This window comes from Pristis pectinata, chromosome 19 (genome assembly GCF_009764475.1).
Source record: "Pristis pectinata isolate sPriPec2 chromosome 19, sPriPec2.1.pri, whole genome shotgun sequence".
In the NCBI taxonomy this organism is placed as follows: Eukaryota; Metazoa; Chordata; class Chondrichthyes; order Rhinopristiformes; family Pristidae; genus Pristis; species Pristis pectinata.
In genome coordinates this window covers 38435452-38448934 of record NC_067423.1, presented here as the reverse complement: position 1 = coordinate 38448934, position 13483 = coordinate 38435452, and the positions used below count along the sequence as shown (strand labels likewise).

The following is a 13483-nucleotide window of genomic DNA, read 5'->3' as shown; positions in this document are numbered from 1 at the left end:
AAAAAGAATGCATTAGATATTTGGATATTTAAGGAATCAAGGGATATGAAGCTGGTACAAGAAAATGATGCTGAGATCAAAGTTTAACAATGTTGTTATTGAATGTCAGAACAGGCACAGGGGACCAAATGGCCTTCTGCTTCTAGTTATTTTGTTCTTCATTTTTTCCAGAGTTTTAACATCTCATTACCCTCTTGACTACCAATTTGTCTGATGAGGATTTCACTAATTTTGGAGTTATAGTCATAAATCCATTGTCTGTGTGTTTTACCAAAAAATAATATGCAACGAGAATGATAGGGCAATGGGCCAAGTACTGGGCGATGGGTCAATTCAGAAGGTGCCCACTGTTTGCTGTGGACAAATTGGGCTGTTTTTATGCTGTATGATTCTATGAGGAACCAGTGCTGAATAATTTTAAACACTGGAACCTTGTATAATAGTGCATTTTATTACTGACCTATTTAGAACATAAGATATTGCAATGATTTACCAATGTAAGCATTTTGGATTTATGTAATGAGTTTAATGCAGCAAAGCATTTCCAGGATATTTCACAGGCAAGTAACTAGCATTGTGTCATGTGGCCAACCATGCTTTTGGAACATCGTTGTCTTAAATTGTAGGATGTGTGCCAATATTTTCTCAGTAACCAGAAACTCAAAATTGGATGTACAGAAAGATTTAAGTGTTCAACTACTGAAATCACTAGTGGACGAGTACGAAAATAGTTCAGAAGGTTAAGGCAATGTTGGTCTTCATCGCAAAATGCCTGGGATACAAAGGAGGTGAAATTATGCTGCAAATTTACAAAGCCCTGATTAGTCTGTATGTAGACTACTGCATTCAGTTTTGGGTACTCAGGAAGAAAGTAATTCAGGTTTGTCAGAACGATGCCAGATCTTAAAACCTACTTAGTTTATGGGGATAGGCTTACATTGACTAGGCTTGTATTCCCTTGAATATAGAACATTTGAGGGATAATCCAGTTGAGAGATTTATGATGACTCAATAATTTCCTTGGAGATTCAGTGGAGAGAAATTATCTCTTCTACTGTGGAAGTCCTGAACATGGTGATATTCGATTAAAATTATGGTTAAGCCATTCATTGTTGTTGGAAGGGAACACTTTACACAAAGGTATTGGTGTAAATCTGGAGCATTCCCTCAAAAACCTGTTGAGGCTTTGGGGGAATTGAAAGATTTGTGGTTGAGACTGATAACTTTTTTGTAGGCAAGGGTATTTAGAGCCATGTTAGATAAATGAAGTTAGTCCATATCACCCATGATCTGACTACTTGGTTCAATGGGCTGAAAACACTATACCTGTTCCTGTGTCAGACATGTAGGTTTTAAGAAGCATAAGAGGAGGAGGGAACCTAAGTGTTCACAAACGAGATAACTGAATGTAAAACTTCTCTTTCAAGTAAACTTGCTACTTCAGTTTTTTATATAAAGTTTTTTTTAAGCCCATCAATTATAAAGTGAGTTCATTTAACAAGTTGCATGAATATTTACATGTTGCTGAGTTTGCTTTCTGTCCCACCAGGCGCAGTGCCTTATCAATGTAAGTGGTGATGCGGTGAACTTCGTCAAAGATTCTGATGTGGAATATGCATCTTCTCAGGCACAAGGAAGTGGTTTACAGACAGGCAACGGTAGTGGAGATGTTGTCACATGAAACTGGTACAGACTAATTACTGCTCTAGGTTCATGCACTTCAGGGACTTAAAGACAATTTATCTGCATTTCAATCAGATTGACCGTTATCCTAAATGAGGATATTTACATAACCACCAAATTACACATTGCATCTTCCAAATGGCCTGTATGATTTTACATCTGTAGTCTTGTGATTATATATTCACCTAGCCAGGGCTTTAATTTTGCTTGTCCCTTTATGATCTGGAACTTTAAATGAGGGGTTAACACTTTCTCTAAACGTAAAGCTTGGGAGACATTCCATAGGGACTGGCATAAATTTAAAGCAATTTGTTTTTCTGTCAGGAACATTTCTCCATAAATCTACGCTTTAAATTCTGAGTGTCAAGACCAAACAGAAAAGTGCATGAAAAAGAAAATGGTACTGGAGTGTACTTTAAGCCAATGTTCTACCTGTAAAACTGGATGTTTATTTACCAGGCCTGTTATTTGTAGATTAGAAGCCAGCTCTCAGTGGAAACTAGTGGGGAAAAAAAGTGCCACAAACAAAACGCTAATATCAACATGAAGAGTTTTATGGCTTTTATTTGTGTTCTGTGTAATAAGACACAAGGCATGCAAGATATATTTTCCTCTTTTAAAAAAAATTTACAGGCTTCTCATTTTGACAAAGATTGTGTAAGTGAGAAAATGTCAGGTTTAAGAATACCTAAACACATTTATAATTACAACAAATGGGACTGTATAAATCTACAATAGAAAAAAATGTATTTTTATAAATTCTCAAGTTAGAACTGCAAGAAAGTAAAAGTATTTAAAATATTCCTAACTTGTAACCTGTAAAATTGCAAAACCAGAGTACATAGTGGGCAATTGATTTTTTTTTTATTTCAAATTTAGTCCATATTTGAAGACTTGAATGTACAGAACTCTTCTGTTGTATGGGTTTCGACAATTCACTTGCTTTGCACACCTGAAATGCATGAAAAACAAAATTTACTGTTTTAAAAACATTTTGCAGGTTGTGAAAAACAAGGAAGAGCATGTAAGAAATAGTACTCTTAACCCCTCCTGAGAAATAAATGTTTCATGAATATTTATGAAGTTTTTCAATTAGTGTTTGTGGCTATATGTTTTTAAGCCTAATTTCATTGGGTACAGTGCTGGTGGGTACAATGTTTGCACTTTGTTATATAGAAGTGTAAGATGTGTAGAACTTTTGCCCTACTGAATTTGCTGGATCTGAATGGAGTCATTTCCTACATGTTGTTAAATCAACGTCATATACCAAAACATATTTGGCATGTGGATAATAATGCAAGCCAGTAACTGTGGGATTCAGCTTTTCAAATAAATTGCTGCATCATAACCTCCTGTTATAGCTGTTGTTATCAATTAAGAACCAGAGTCGTGTGAAGATCAATGCCTGCACATCTATATATCAGCTTAGCAAGGGGAGCAGCTGGCTTTAGTGCGATGGTTTTCAATACTACAGCTTGAAAGTTCCCAGGATGCATGGGCCTGTTCTATGTCCAGAACATGTTGCAGCCTGTTTGAGTTTTGTTGGCTGAATACTGCTTCCTGTGATATCAGTGTCATTCACTTTTCACTGAAAACACTGGCACATCATTCAACCTTGTCTGTTGCACTTGCATTGAGCAGAAACATACTGGAGGTGAGAGTTCCTGATTTCGTTCACTATACAGAGATTCCTCTTAGAAACAGCTAGGCAAAGGCAGGATCCCTTTTGACTTTGCAACTTTTCTTTCTAACCGCCTCAACTGCTGGTTAAACTTGTAACCAGTTTTATTAGTACAGGTGATAGTTGTTGGCTGTTGTCATTTCATAACATCATTTACCTGGAATAGGGATGGCATTGGGCAATCTCAACAACATCTGAAGAGGGGGCTTTATTGGCTACAGAAAAAAATATGCATCAGCCAATTAATTTTGATGTGTTGGCTGTATGTTATTTCAATTATATCTGGTGGGTGGCAGCACTATCACTTGCAAGACAGAAATTCACAGGTTCAAACCCACCCAAAGGCATGAACACAGACAAACCCAAAGTGTTTCTATAAATGTTATCTCTGAGGTACCAGCTGTCAGATGGGATGTTAAACAGGGAACACTTAAACATTGTTATATTAGATACACAAGATCCCATGGCAGTGTTCAAAGCTGAGCTTGAGTTTACCTGATGACGTAGCTAACTTGAATCACTTCCAATCAAAATTTTGAAAATTGATTATCTGCGCACTTATTCGGAGCTGTTGAATGGCCCTTTGAGTGCTGTGTACGATTGTAACCAATTTTAACGTACTTTATTGGCTATAAAGCTCTGAAGTAATAAGGGACACTTTATGAATGGCTTGGTTTCCTTCATGTCTTGATCAATGGATTAAAAGCGAGTTAGGATTTAAAACAACTGTGAAAGTGAATGGCTATTCGTATTGGTACGGCAATGCTGCTATTTATTAATAGGCATGCTCTTCATTTGAACAATTTATTTGGCACATGGGATTTGTTTATTTTTGAGGCAATACTAGTGCAGGCCTCTGGAAATAGAGGTTGTAGCATTTTACAAAAAGCACTAAGGTCCTATAGTAAGAATCGTTCAGATGAACAAGAGCAAAAGACTTGAAGAATGCTTAAACTATATAGAAACATAAATATAATTAATAAATGACTAACTTCAGACAAAAGAGTTGGAAACGCACCAGCAATATTTCTTTGCAGCTTGTGAATGGAAGACATTAAACAAGTTGATGTACATTTTTTAACGTCTGGATCTCAGGAGAGCACTTCAATTTCCTTGTCAATTGTCCCTAGTATTGGCAAGTGTAATGCACAGACCTGACATTTTTTTAAACTTTAGTTTTAGCATGCTTTTTAGCACTTCATAGAAAATTTGTGTGGTTGAATACAAATTGCATGATCCGTATGTGGTATATTAACACCATTAAAACTCCACAGGGAACAAAAGGAGGATATAAACAGCCAGGGCATAAATAACAGCTGTAAAATTCAATAAAGATAAATAGTTTAAAATGAGTGGAGTTATAAAAATGTAATGAACTGTAAAGCATGCCTTCCAACTCCCAATACAAAATGGGAACTGGAGCCAATAATACTTGCACAGTACCATACAGATGACTGAGTTATCTTTCCTTTTTCATAGAATCATAGCACAGAAACAGCTCACCTTGTCCATTCCTACCTTGATGGCTGTCTATACTAATCCCATTTACCTACAGTAGGCCTGTATCTCTCTGTGCCTCTCCCGTCCAAATGTATTTCAAATGTAGTAATTGTATCTGCCTCTACCACCTCCCCTGGCAGCTCATTCCAGATATTCACCACCCCCTCTGCGGAAAACTTACACTTCGATCTCCTTTAAATTTTCTCCCTTCTAGATTTAAACCTATGCCCTCTATAGACTCTCCTTCGCTGGGGGAGAAAGACTCTCTCTCTCCTATCTGTGCCCCTCATAATTTTATAAACCTTTTATAAGGTCACCCCTCAGGCTCCTACATTCCAGTGAGAATAAACCCAGCCTACCTAATCTCCTCTTGTAACTACAGCCTTCCATTCCAGGCAATGTCCTGGTGAATCTCTCCTGTACTCTTTCTAATGCTGCCACATCCTTCCTGTAATGTGACAACCAAACCTGCACACAACACTCAAGTGTGGTCTGACCATTGTTTAGTACAAGTGCAACATGCTATCCCAACTCTTGTACTCAAAGCTTTGGCCCATGGAAGCAGGCATACCAAGGGCCTTTGTCACAACCTATCTACCTGCCTCGCTGCTTTCCAGGAGCTGTGGACTGGCACCCCAAGGTCTCTCTATACATCAGCACTACTCAAGTGTCTACCATTTACATGTCCTACCAGTACTTGACTTCTAAAATACATTACCTCACACTTGTCTAAATTTATACCCATCTGCTACCACCACCCTGCCCCAGCTATCTAGCTGATCTATGTTATGCTGTGTCCTTAGACAATCTTCTTCGCTATCTACGACTCCAATTTTCTTAGCTGTGGCTTGCCCTCTACAAAAGTTGAAGCAGCCATGAAGTGATTTTCATTGATTTCCTGCACCTCTGCTCTCACTTCCTCTCCTGGCCAAAGCAAGTATAGAGTTCACATTTTTCACCCACCAACATCCACGTTTCAACAGATCATTCAAATCTTTGGTAGTTATTTGTCACCTTAATTTGATTCCACCACCAGACACGTCTTCCCTTCCCCTCCCCTTTCCCCAGTCTTTCCCTTCACGACTCATCAGTCCACATTTTTATCTCCATCAATCACGCCCCTTCTCATAGCACTTTGGCAAGTGACTGCAGGAGACGCTTTATTACATTGTCCCTTATCGCCCAAAAAATCTTTTCCGGTGAGTCACTTGCACTTCTTTCAATCTAGTGTACTGCATTTGGTGCTTATGTGTGGTCGCTACATTTAAAGAAACCAAACTGAGATTGGTGGACGGCCTGGTGACCACCTTCATTCAGTCTACAGGATTAATCCTGAGCTTTCAATTGCCCATCAGTTTAATTTTCCATTCCCACTCTCACCTACTGCTGTGTGGCACCTAGCAATGTTCTAACAAGGCCTAATGTAAACATGAAGAACAGCACCTCATCTTCCACCTGGGAACATTGCAGCTTTTGTGACTCTCTTGAAATCTCACTTGCATTTTGCAGTTTTTATTTGTTCCTTGTTTCCTCTCCATCCAGCTGCCCTCATTAATCTATCAAGTACTCAGCTTTGTAAATAGCATATCACTGAGGCAACTTGGTCTCACTCTATCACATATATTTTTGTCCTGTCCATCCCTCCCCCACACTTTCTGCAACTTAACACAAACTTTTCTCATTTTTCCAATTCTGATGAAGAACCATTGAACTGGGACATTAACTCTCTCTCTACAGATGCTGCCTGACCTGAATATTTCCAGCATTTTCTGTTTTTATTTTAACTTTTTGGCACTTGTATTTTCCTTTTTGATTTACAATACCTCACAAGGCTCTGTGTCAAATACAGCTACAGAAACATCAGGACGTGCTAAACAAATATTGTGGCAAAAGTTATATCTTGGGACAGATGAATAAGGAATGAGGGTTAGATGGAGCAGCTTCATTTACTAGAGGTAGTGGAAATACAATGGAATAAAACTGATGTCACTAAAACTGAAATGGAATCCCACATGGATAGAAATAATAATAAAGGATTAATCATACCAACTGTTAGTCTACAGACATCCTATTAGTAAAAGAAAAATATTATTACATAGGAGGCCACTTTGGTCCAACAAGTCTATGCTGATTCACAGAGCAAACCACTTCCCCACTTCCCCTCTTCCCCTGCCCCCCCCAACTAATTTGTTTCCATGTAATCCATTCTTCTCCACATTTCCATCAACTTCCCCCAGCTAAGGGGCAATTTGCAGTGACCAGTTAACCTGCACTTCTTCGGTATATGGGAGGAAACCGGACCACCCAATGGAAACCCACATGGTCACAAGGAGAATGCGAAAACTCTGTGATAACAGCACCCAAGGTCAGGATTGGATCTGGGTCGCTGGAGCTGTGATGCAGCGACTTTACTAGTCTTGCTGTTGTGAGTGAATGGAGTTCCTTCACTGTGTACTGGTCTCCCTTCCAATCATGTGTGAGTAAACAAAAAGAGCATTTCCACTAGGAAATGATCCAGAAGAGATAATGAAAGGTAGAGGAACATATAGGCAATGATGACCATAACAAAATAAGACGTAAGATAGACATGTATAACAAAGACCAGGGTATTAGATTGGAGAAAAGATGACCTCAAAGGGCTGAGAAAAGAAGTATAATGGACAGTCATTGATAAATGGTGATACAGAACAGCAATGGAACCATTTACAATATTGCTAAGGGAGTCCAGGAATATTAGATGCCAGTAAAGAAAACAGGAGCAAACTTAAAAGTAATGTGATGCCGAGGATGAGTAAGGACATAAGGGGAAAGAATTGAATGGAAGGAAGGGAGCATACAGTAAGCATTTTTGACAGAAGGAAAACACTATCTCTGGGCAGAATGCAAAGAGAATACGAGAAAACTTGAAAGTGAAATTTAGGAAGGTAAAGATGAATTTAGATCACCAAATAAATTCATTACAAATAAAACGAAAGGGTCACTAAAGGATAGGTACAGTAAAATCAGAGATAGTTACAGTAAATGACAGTTGTTCAACACTATTTTTTGCTTCAGTATTTTCCAGGAAGATGATAGGATCTCAGGAAAATGAGATTAGGCCATTTCTTTCTTTTTCAATCTTTTTATTAATTTTCAAATTAGTACAAAATAATATATAACATTAGTAATTATACATATGGTGCAAAGAGATCAGGATACCAATCATAACAGTTAATATATATAATCACAAGGAGTACAAAAAAAAGTAATCTAGACCTCCCGTTCTCTTATTAAGTGAACAAATACAAAAGGAAAGACTGAAAAGAAATGAAATTTAATTCTATGAAAGAAGAACCCCCAAATCAAAAAAAATGATAATAAACTAAAAAAAACAAAAAGCTGGACTGATATTTCTTCAATTAAAAAGAAAAAAAATATTATGTCATCAACTCCGCTCCTCTGTATTCAAGGGTTATGAAAGGGATCTGAAAAAGGTCAGTCTATATCATATGGAAATATTGAATAAATGGACTCCAAACTTCCTCAGATCTAGGCCATTTCTATGCAACTTCAGTAGAGCCAAGAACAGTGGCATTGGAATGATACAGAACTGAGTCATTATACCTATCAGGAAATGTGAATGGCTCTTAGAACTATGGGCTTGGAGGGAGAACTTGTATTGTGAAGGGTCGTGGCTGTCATGTGACAGCACTGCCCAGCACCTGACCAAAAGACACCACCACTGTCATTCAAGGCCCGGCTCCACCCACCCATCAAGTGCACACCTGATGATTGGTCCTTTAAGCACCTTTGTACCTGGCCTCGGGCCATTGGTCTCCGGTGATCGATTAGTTCTTGCTGGCACCGGGCCATTGGCCCTTTTGAACTACCTGGGCTGGACCACCCCAGCCCTCCAGCACTATAAAGAGTGCCGCATGTGCTTGGTCACTCTCTTGATTGCTCGAGGAATCGTGAAACAATGCTGAAGAGACCATTGGTAAGAGTGTGCACTTCCACAGGTTAGGAGCGTTCTGAGTTAAGTTTCCCGGTAGCGTAGAGCCATGCCTGCACTGAGTCAAAGTGTGGCAGGCATCGTATTGTTCTCTTACCTTGATCGTTTGTACCCAGTCGTTGTGTGTGTGCGTGTGTGCATCTTACCTTTTTCGCGATTGCCCCACGCTCATGATCACCAGTGCGCGTGTGTGTATGTGTGTGCATTGCCCCCATTATCTTTTCCTATGCTTGTCTTTATAAATAAATCATTTAACCCCAAGACTGTGCTCAGAGTCCATGTCCTTCGAGACCCTTTGAATCTGTTTCACAACAGAACTGAGGAGTGAGCTGATTGGGGTCTTTAAGATTCTAAAAAGGACTTGACATGGCAAACATTAACAAGTTTCATTTGCAGGCCTGAATTTGGAGTAACCCATTAATCTCTTAGAAGTAGTGACCCTGCGCATGCTTAAATGTCATAAGTTGTGGTCAGGTTACATTAGCTTTGGTTTTTTGTATGTTTTGACCTTTGTGAATCATACCTCCTAACGGCCCTTTTTTTTATTTTACCGACGTTTATTTGCTAAAAGCACTACAAAAGGAAATCCAGTGTCAAAACTAGTACAACTAATACAAGAAAGTAGAAGAAAAACGATGCAAACTACATAACTACAGCAATAATGCTAACTAACAACCACTAAACGCACACGCACACACAGTACTTCACAATCCACGACACACGGGATCCCCTGAGGGGCCCACCGATCGAGGAACTCAACCAGGGTGCCCGCAGATACAGCGTGCTCCCTCTCCAAGGACACCCGCGCGCAGACATAAGCCCGGAAGACGGGCAGGCAGGCAGCCCGGCCGGAAACCTCGGCCACCTGCCGCCTGGACCCGTGGATGGCTGGCTTGGCCAGGCCCTGGAGAAGATCCACCAGGACATCCCCCGAATGACCTGCCCCCCCCCCCCCCCCCCACTGCCTCCCAATGGAATGGTACGGTACACCAGCTACATTGAGCAAGAGAACCAGCACCTGCCCTTGACCTGAGTCATGAACCTACAGGATGGGGTAAAGAATTAAAGCCATTTTTGTACAGAATGTAGAAGGCATTATTCTCATGAAGGGCTCACAATGTTAGCCAGACCCTGTTTGGTTGATGCCATCATCTCTGGATCCATAGAGTGATCAGGACATCCTGGCCAGATGACCACAGAACATGACACTTAGATCATGCAGAAACAGGTCCTTCAGTCCACCACGCCATCAAGCACCCACAAGATCACAAGACAAGGGAGCAGAAGCAGGCCATTCGGCCCATCGAGTCTGCTCCAAGGAAAAGGGAAAAAGAAATGGGGTGGGGAAAAAAAAACTATTCTAATCCCATTTTCCAGCCTTATCCCCATATCCCTTGATACCCTGACTATTTAGATATCTGTCTATCTCCTCCTTGAACACCCCCACTGATCTGGCCTCCACTGCTGTGCGTGGCAAGGAGTTCCACAATTTCACCACCCTCTGGGTAAAGAAATTTCTCCTCATCTCTGTCTTGAAACTGTACCCTCTAATTCTAAGATTGTGCCCTCTGGTCCTGGACTTGCCCACCAAGGGAAACAGCCTAGCCACATCTACTCTATCCTTACCTGTCAACATTTTAAATGTCACTACGAGGTCCCCTCTCATCCTTCTGTACTCCAGTGAGTACAGTCCAAGAGCCGACAAACGCTCATCATACTTAAGCCCTTTCATTCCCGGAATCATTCTCGTAAATCTCCTCTGAACCCTCTCCAACGTCAGCACATCCTTCCTAAGATGTGGGGCCCAAAACTGCGCACAGTATTCCAAATGAGGCCTCACTAGTGTCCCGTAGAGCCTCATCAACACTTCCTTACTTTTATACACTATACCTCTCGAGATGAATGCCAACATAGCATTCGCTTTCTTAACCACCGATCCAACCTGGTGGTTAACTTTTAAGGTATCCTGTACGAGTACCCCCAAGTCCCTTTGTACTACCGTACTATCAATCTTCTCTCCTTCTAGATAATAATCTACCCGCTTATTTCTGCTTCCAAAGTGTACAACTGCACATTTCTCAACATTGAATCTCATCTGCCATTTCCTTGCCCATTCTCCCAAACTGTCTAGGTCCCTCTGCATCCTTTCTATTTCCTCTATGCTCCCTACTCCTCCACTTATCTTGGTGTCATCCGCAAACTTAGCCACACAACCATTTATTCCATCATCCAAATCATTGATGTACAAGGTAAAAAGGAGCGGCCCCAACACCGACCCCTGCGGCACACCACTAGTAACCGGTAACCAACCAGAACGAGATCCTTTTATTTCCACCCTTTGCTTCCTGCCAACCAGCCAATGCTCCACCCATTTTGCTACCCTACCCATAATTCCATGACCTCTCATCTTATTAATCAGTCTCTTGTGAGGCACCTTATCGAAGGCCTTTTGAAAGTCTGAATACACAACGTCTACCGCCTCTCCCTTATCCACCCTACCTGCGATTTCTTCAAATAACTCCAATAGGTTGGTCAGACAGGACCTCCCCTTCACAAAACCATGTTGACTAGGTCCAATCTTGCCTTGCGCCTCTAGGTATTCGGTAACCTCCTCCTTGAGGATAGATTCCAATAATTTTCCCACCACTGACGTCAGACTAATAGGTCTGTAATTGCCTTTGTGCTGCCTCCCACCTTTCTTATACAACGGAACTACATTCGCTACCCTCCAGTCCTCTGGAACCATGCCAGAATCTATCGATTCCTGAAAAATAATTGCCAATGCCTCCGCTATCTCTACAGCCACCTCCTTCAGAACCCGGGGATGCACCTCATCCGGTCCGGGAGACTTATCAGTCTTAAGCCCCTTTAGTTTTCCTAGCACCTTCTCCCTATTAATCTCAACTGAACTCAGTTCCAATTTGTGAGACTCCTGACTAACCGGCACATTGCTTATGTCCTCCACGGTGAAGACCGATGCAAAATATTCATTCAATTCCCTTGCCATCTCACTATCATCCATTATAATACCTCCTGCGCCATTATCAATTGGTCCTATGTCAACCGGTGTCTCTCTTTTATTCCTTATGTATTTAAAAAAACTCTTAGAATCCTTCCGAATGTTGTCCGCCAGCTTCCTTTCGTAACTCATCTTTGCTTTCCTAATGACCTTCTTAGTTTCTCTCTGCAGATTTTTAAAAACTTTCCAATCTTCTGTTTTCCCACTAATTTTTGCTACTTTGTACGCCGCCCCTTTTGCTTTTATTTTATCCTTCACCTCCCTCGTTATCCACATCTGTGCCTTTTTTCCATTCAAAACCTTTTTTCTTGGAATATATCTGTCCTGCATTGTCCTTATTTCCTGTAGAAATTTCTTCCATTTCTCCTCTGCCGTCCCTCCAGCTAACTTACTCCTCCAATCAATTTGGGCCAACTCTTCTCTCATACCTTTGTAATTTCCCTTATTCCACTGAAATATCGATACACCAGTTATCAGCTTCTCCTTCTCAAACTTGAAACTAAACTCAATCATATTGTGATCACTTGTTCCCAGTGGTTCCATTACCTTTAGTTCCCTAATCACCTCGGGTTCACTACACAGCACCCAATCCAAAACAGCCGATCCCCTGGTGGGCTCCTCAATAAGTTGCTCCAGAAAAACATCCCTTAGACATTCCACAAACTCACTCTCCTGAGTACTACCGCCTTGCTGGATTTCCCAGTCCACCTTCATGTTAAAATCCCCCATAATTATCTTCACATTGTCACTCTGGCACGCTTTTTCTATCTCAATCTGCAACTTATGGTCCACTTCCTGACTGCTGTTCGGGGGCCTATATATGACTGCTACTATTGTCCTTTTACCCTTGCTATTTCTTAGCTCCACCCATAAGGATTCCACCTCCTCTGACCCAATGTCCTTCCTTTCTACTGATTTTATATCGCTACTAACCATCATGGCCACACCTCCCCCTCTGCCTACCCGCCTATCCTTCCTATACACTGTATACCCCTTGACATTCAGTTCCCAATCACATCCATCATGAAGCCATGACTCAGTGATTGCAACGATGTCATATTTATTAACCTGTAGTTGTGCCACTAGGTCATCTACTTTATTCCTGATGCTACGTGCATTTAAATATAGTACGTTTAGACTGGTATCTGCTATTGATTTTATTGTACTCATGTATCCCCATCAACCCTTCCCCCGATACTTGGACACCAGTAAGTATAGAACATAGAACACTACAGCACAATACAGGCCCTTCTGCCTACAATGTTGTGCTGACATTCTATCCTGCTCTAACATCTATCTTGCCCTTCCCTCCCAAATGTTAACCCTTCCCTCCCATTTCTCTATCATTCATGTGGCTATCTAAGAGATGGATCATGATGGAGTGTTGAATGGAGTATCCACATCACAGGCCGTAGCCCAGAGAGATTGGCAAGAGACTCTTGTTGGTGTTGGAATAACTTAAGGGACACGGGGATTTTCTCTGGGCATTGTTCTTCGATTGGTACTAATGAAGTGTCCAAATCAGCACCCTGAAAACGTTAGTTTGGTTTCGGTGGGTTCTGTATGTTGGTAACCTTTGCATTAATTGTAGCTCTGTTAGTAAACCAGT

At 40.9% G+C, this 13483-nt stretch overlaps 1 protein-coding gene across 9 annotated transcripts in view; it reads left to right on the top strand.

Moving 5' to 3' along the window:
* The window catches only part of c2cd5 (C2 calcium dependent domain containing 5), a 95776-nt gene extending 92745 nt beyond the window's left edge, over positions 1–3031 (top strand). For all 9 annotated transcript variants that reach the window (XM_052033487.1, XM_052033485.1, XM_052033484.1 and 6 more), the window contains one exon: positions 1550–3031. In XM_052033487.1, the coding sequence (XP_051889447.1) occupies positions 1550–1681 (132 nt within the window). In that variant the 3' untranslated portion in view covers positions 1682–3031. The remainder of the gene's footprint in view (positions 1–1549) is intronic.
* Positions 3032–13483: the final 10452 nt, after the last annotated feature.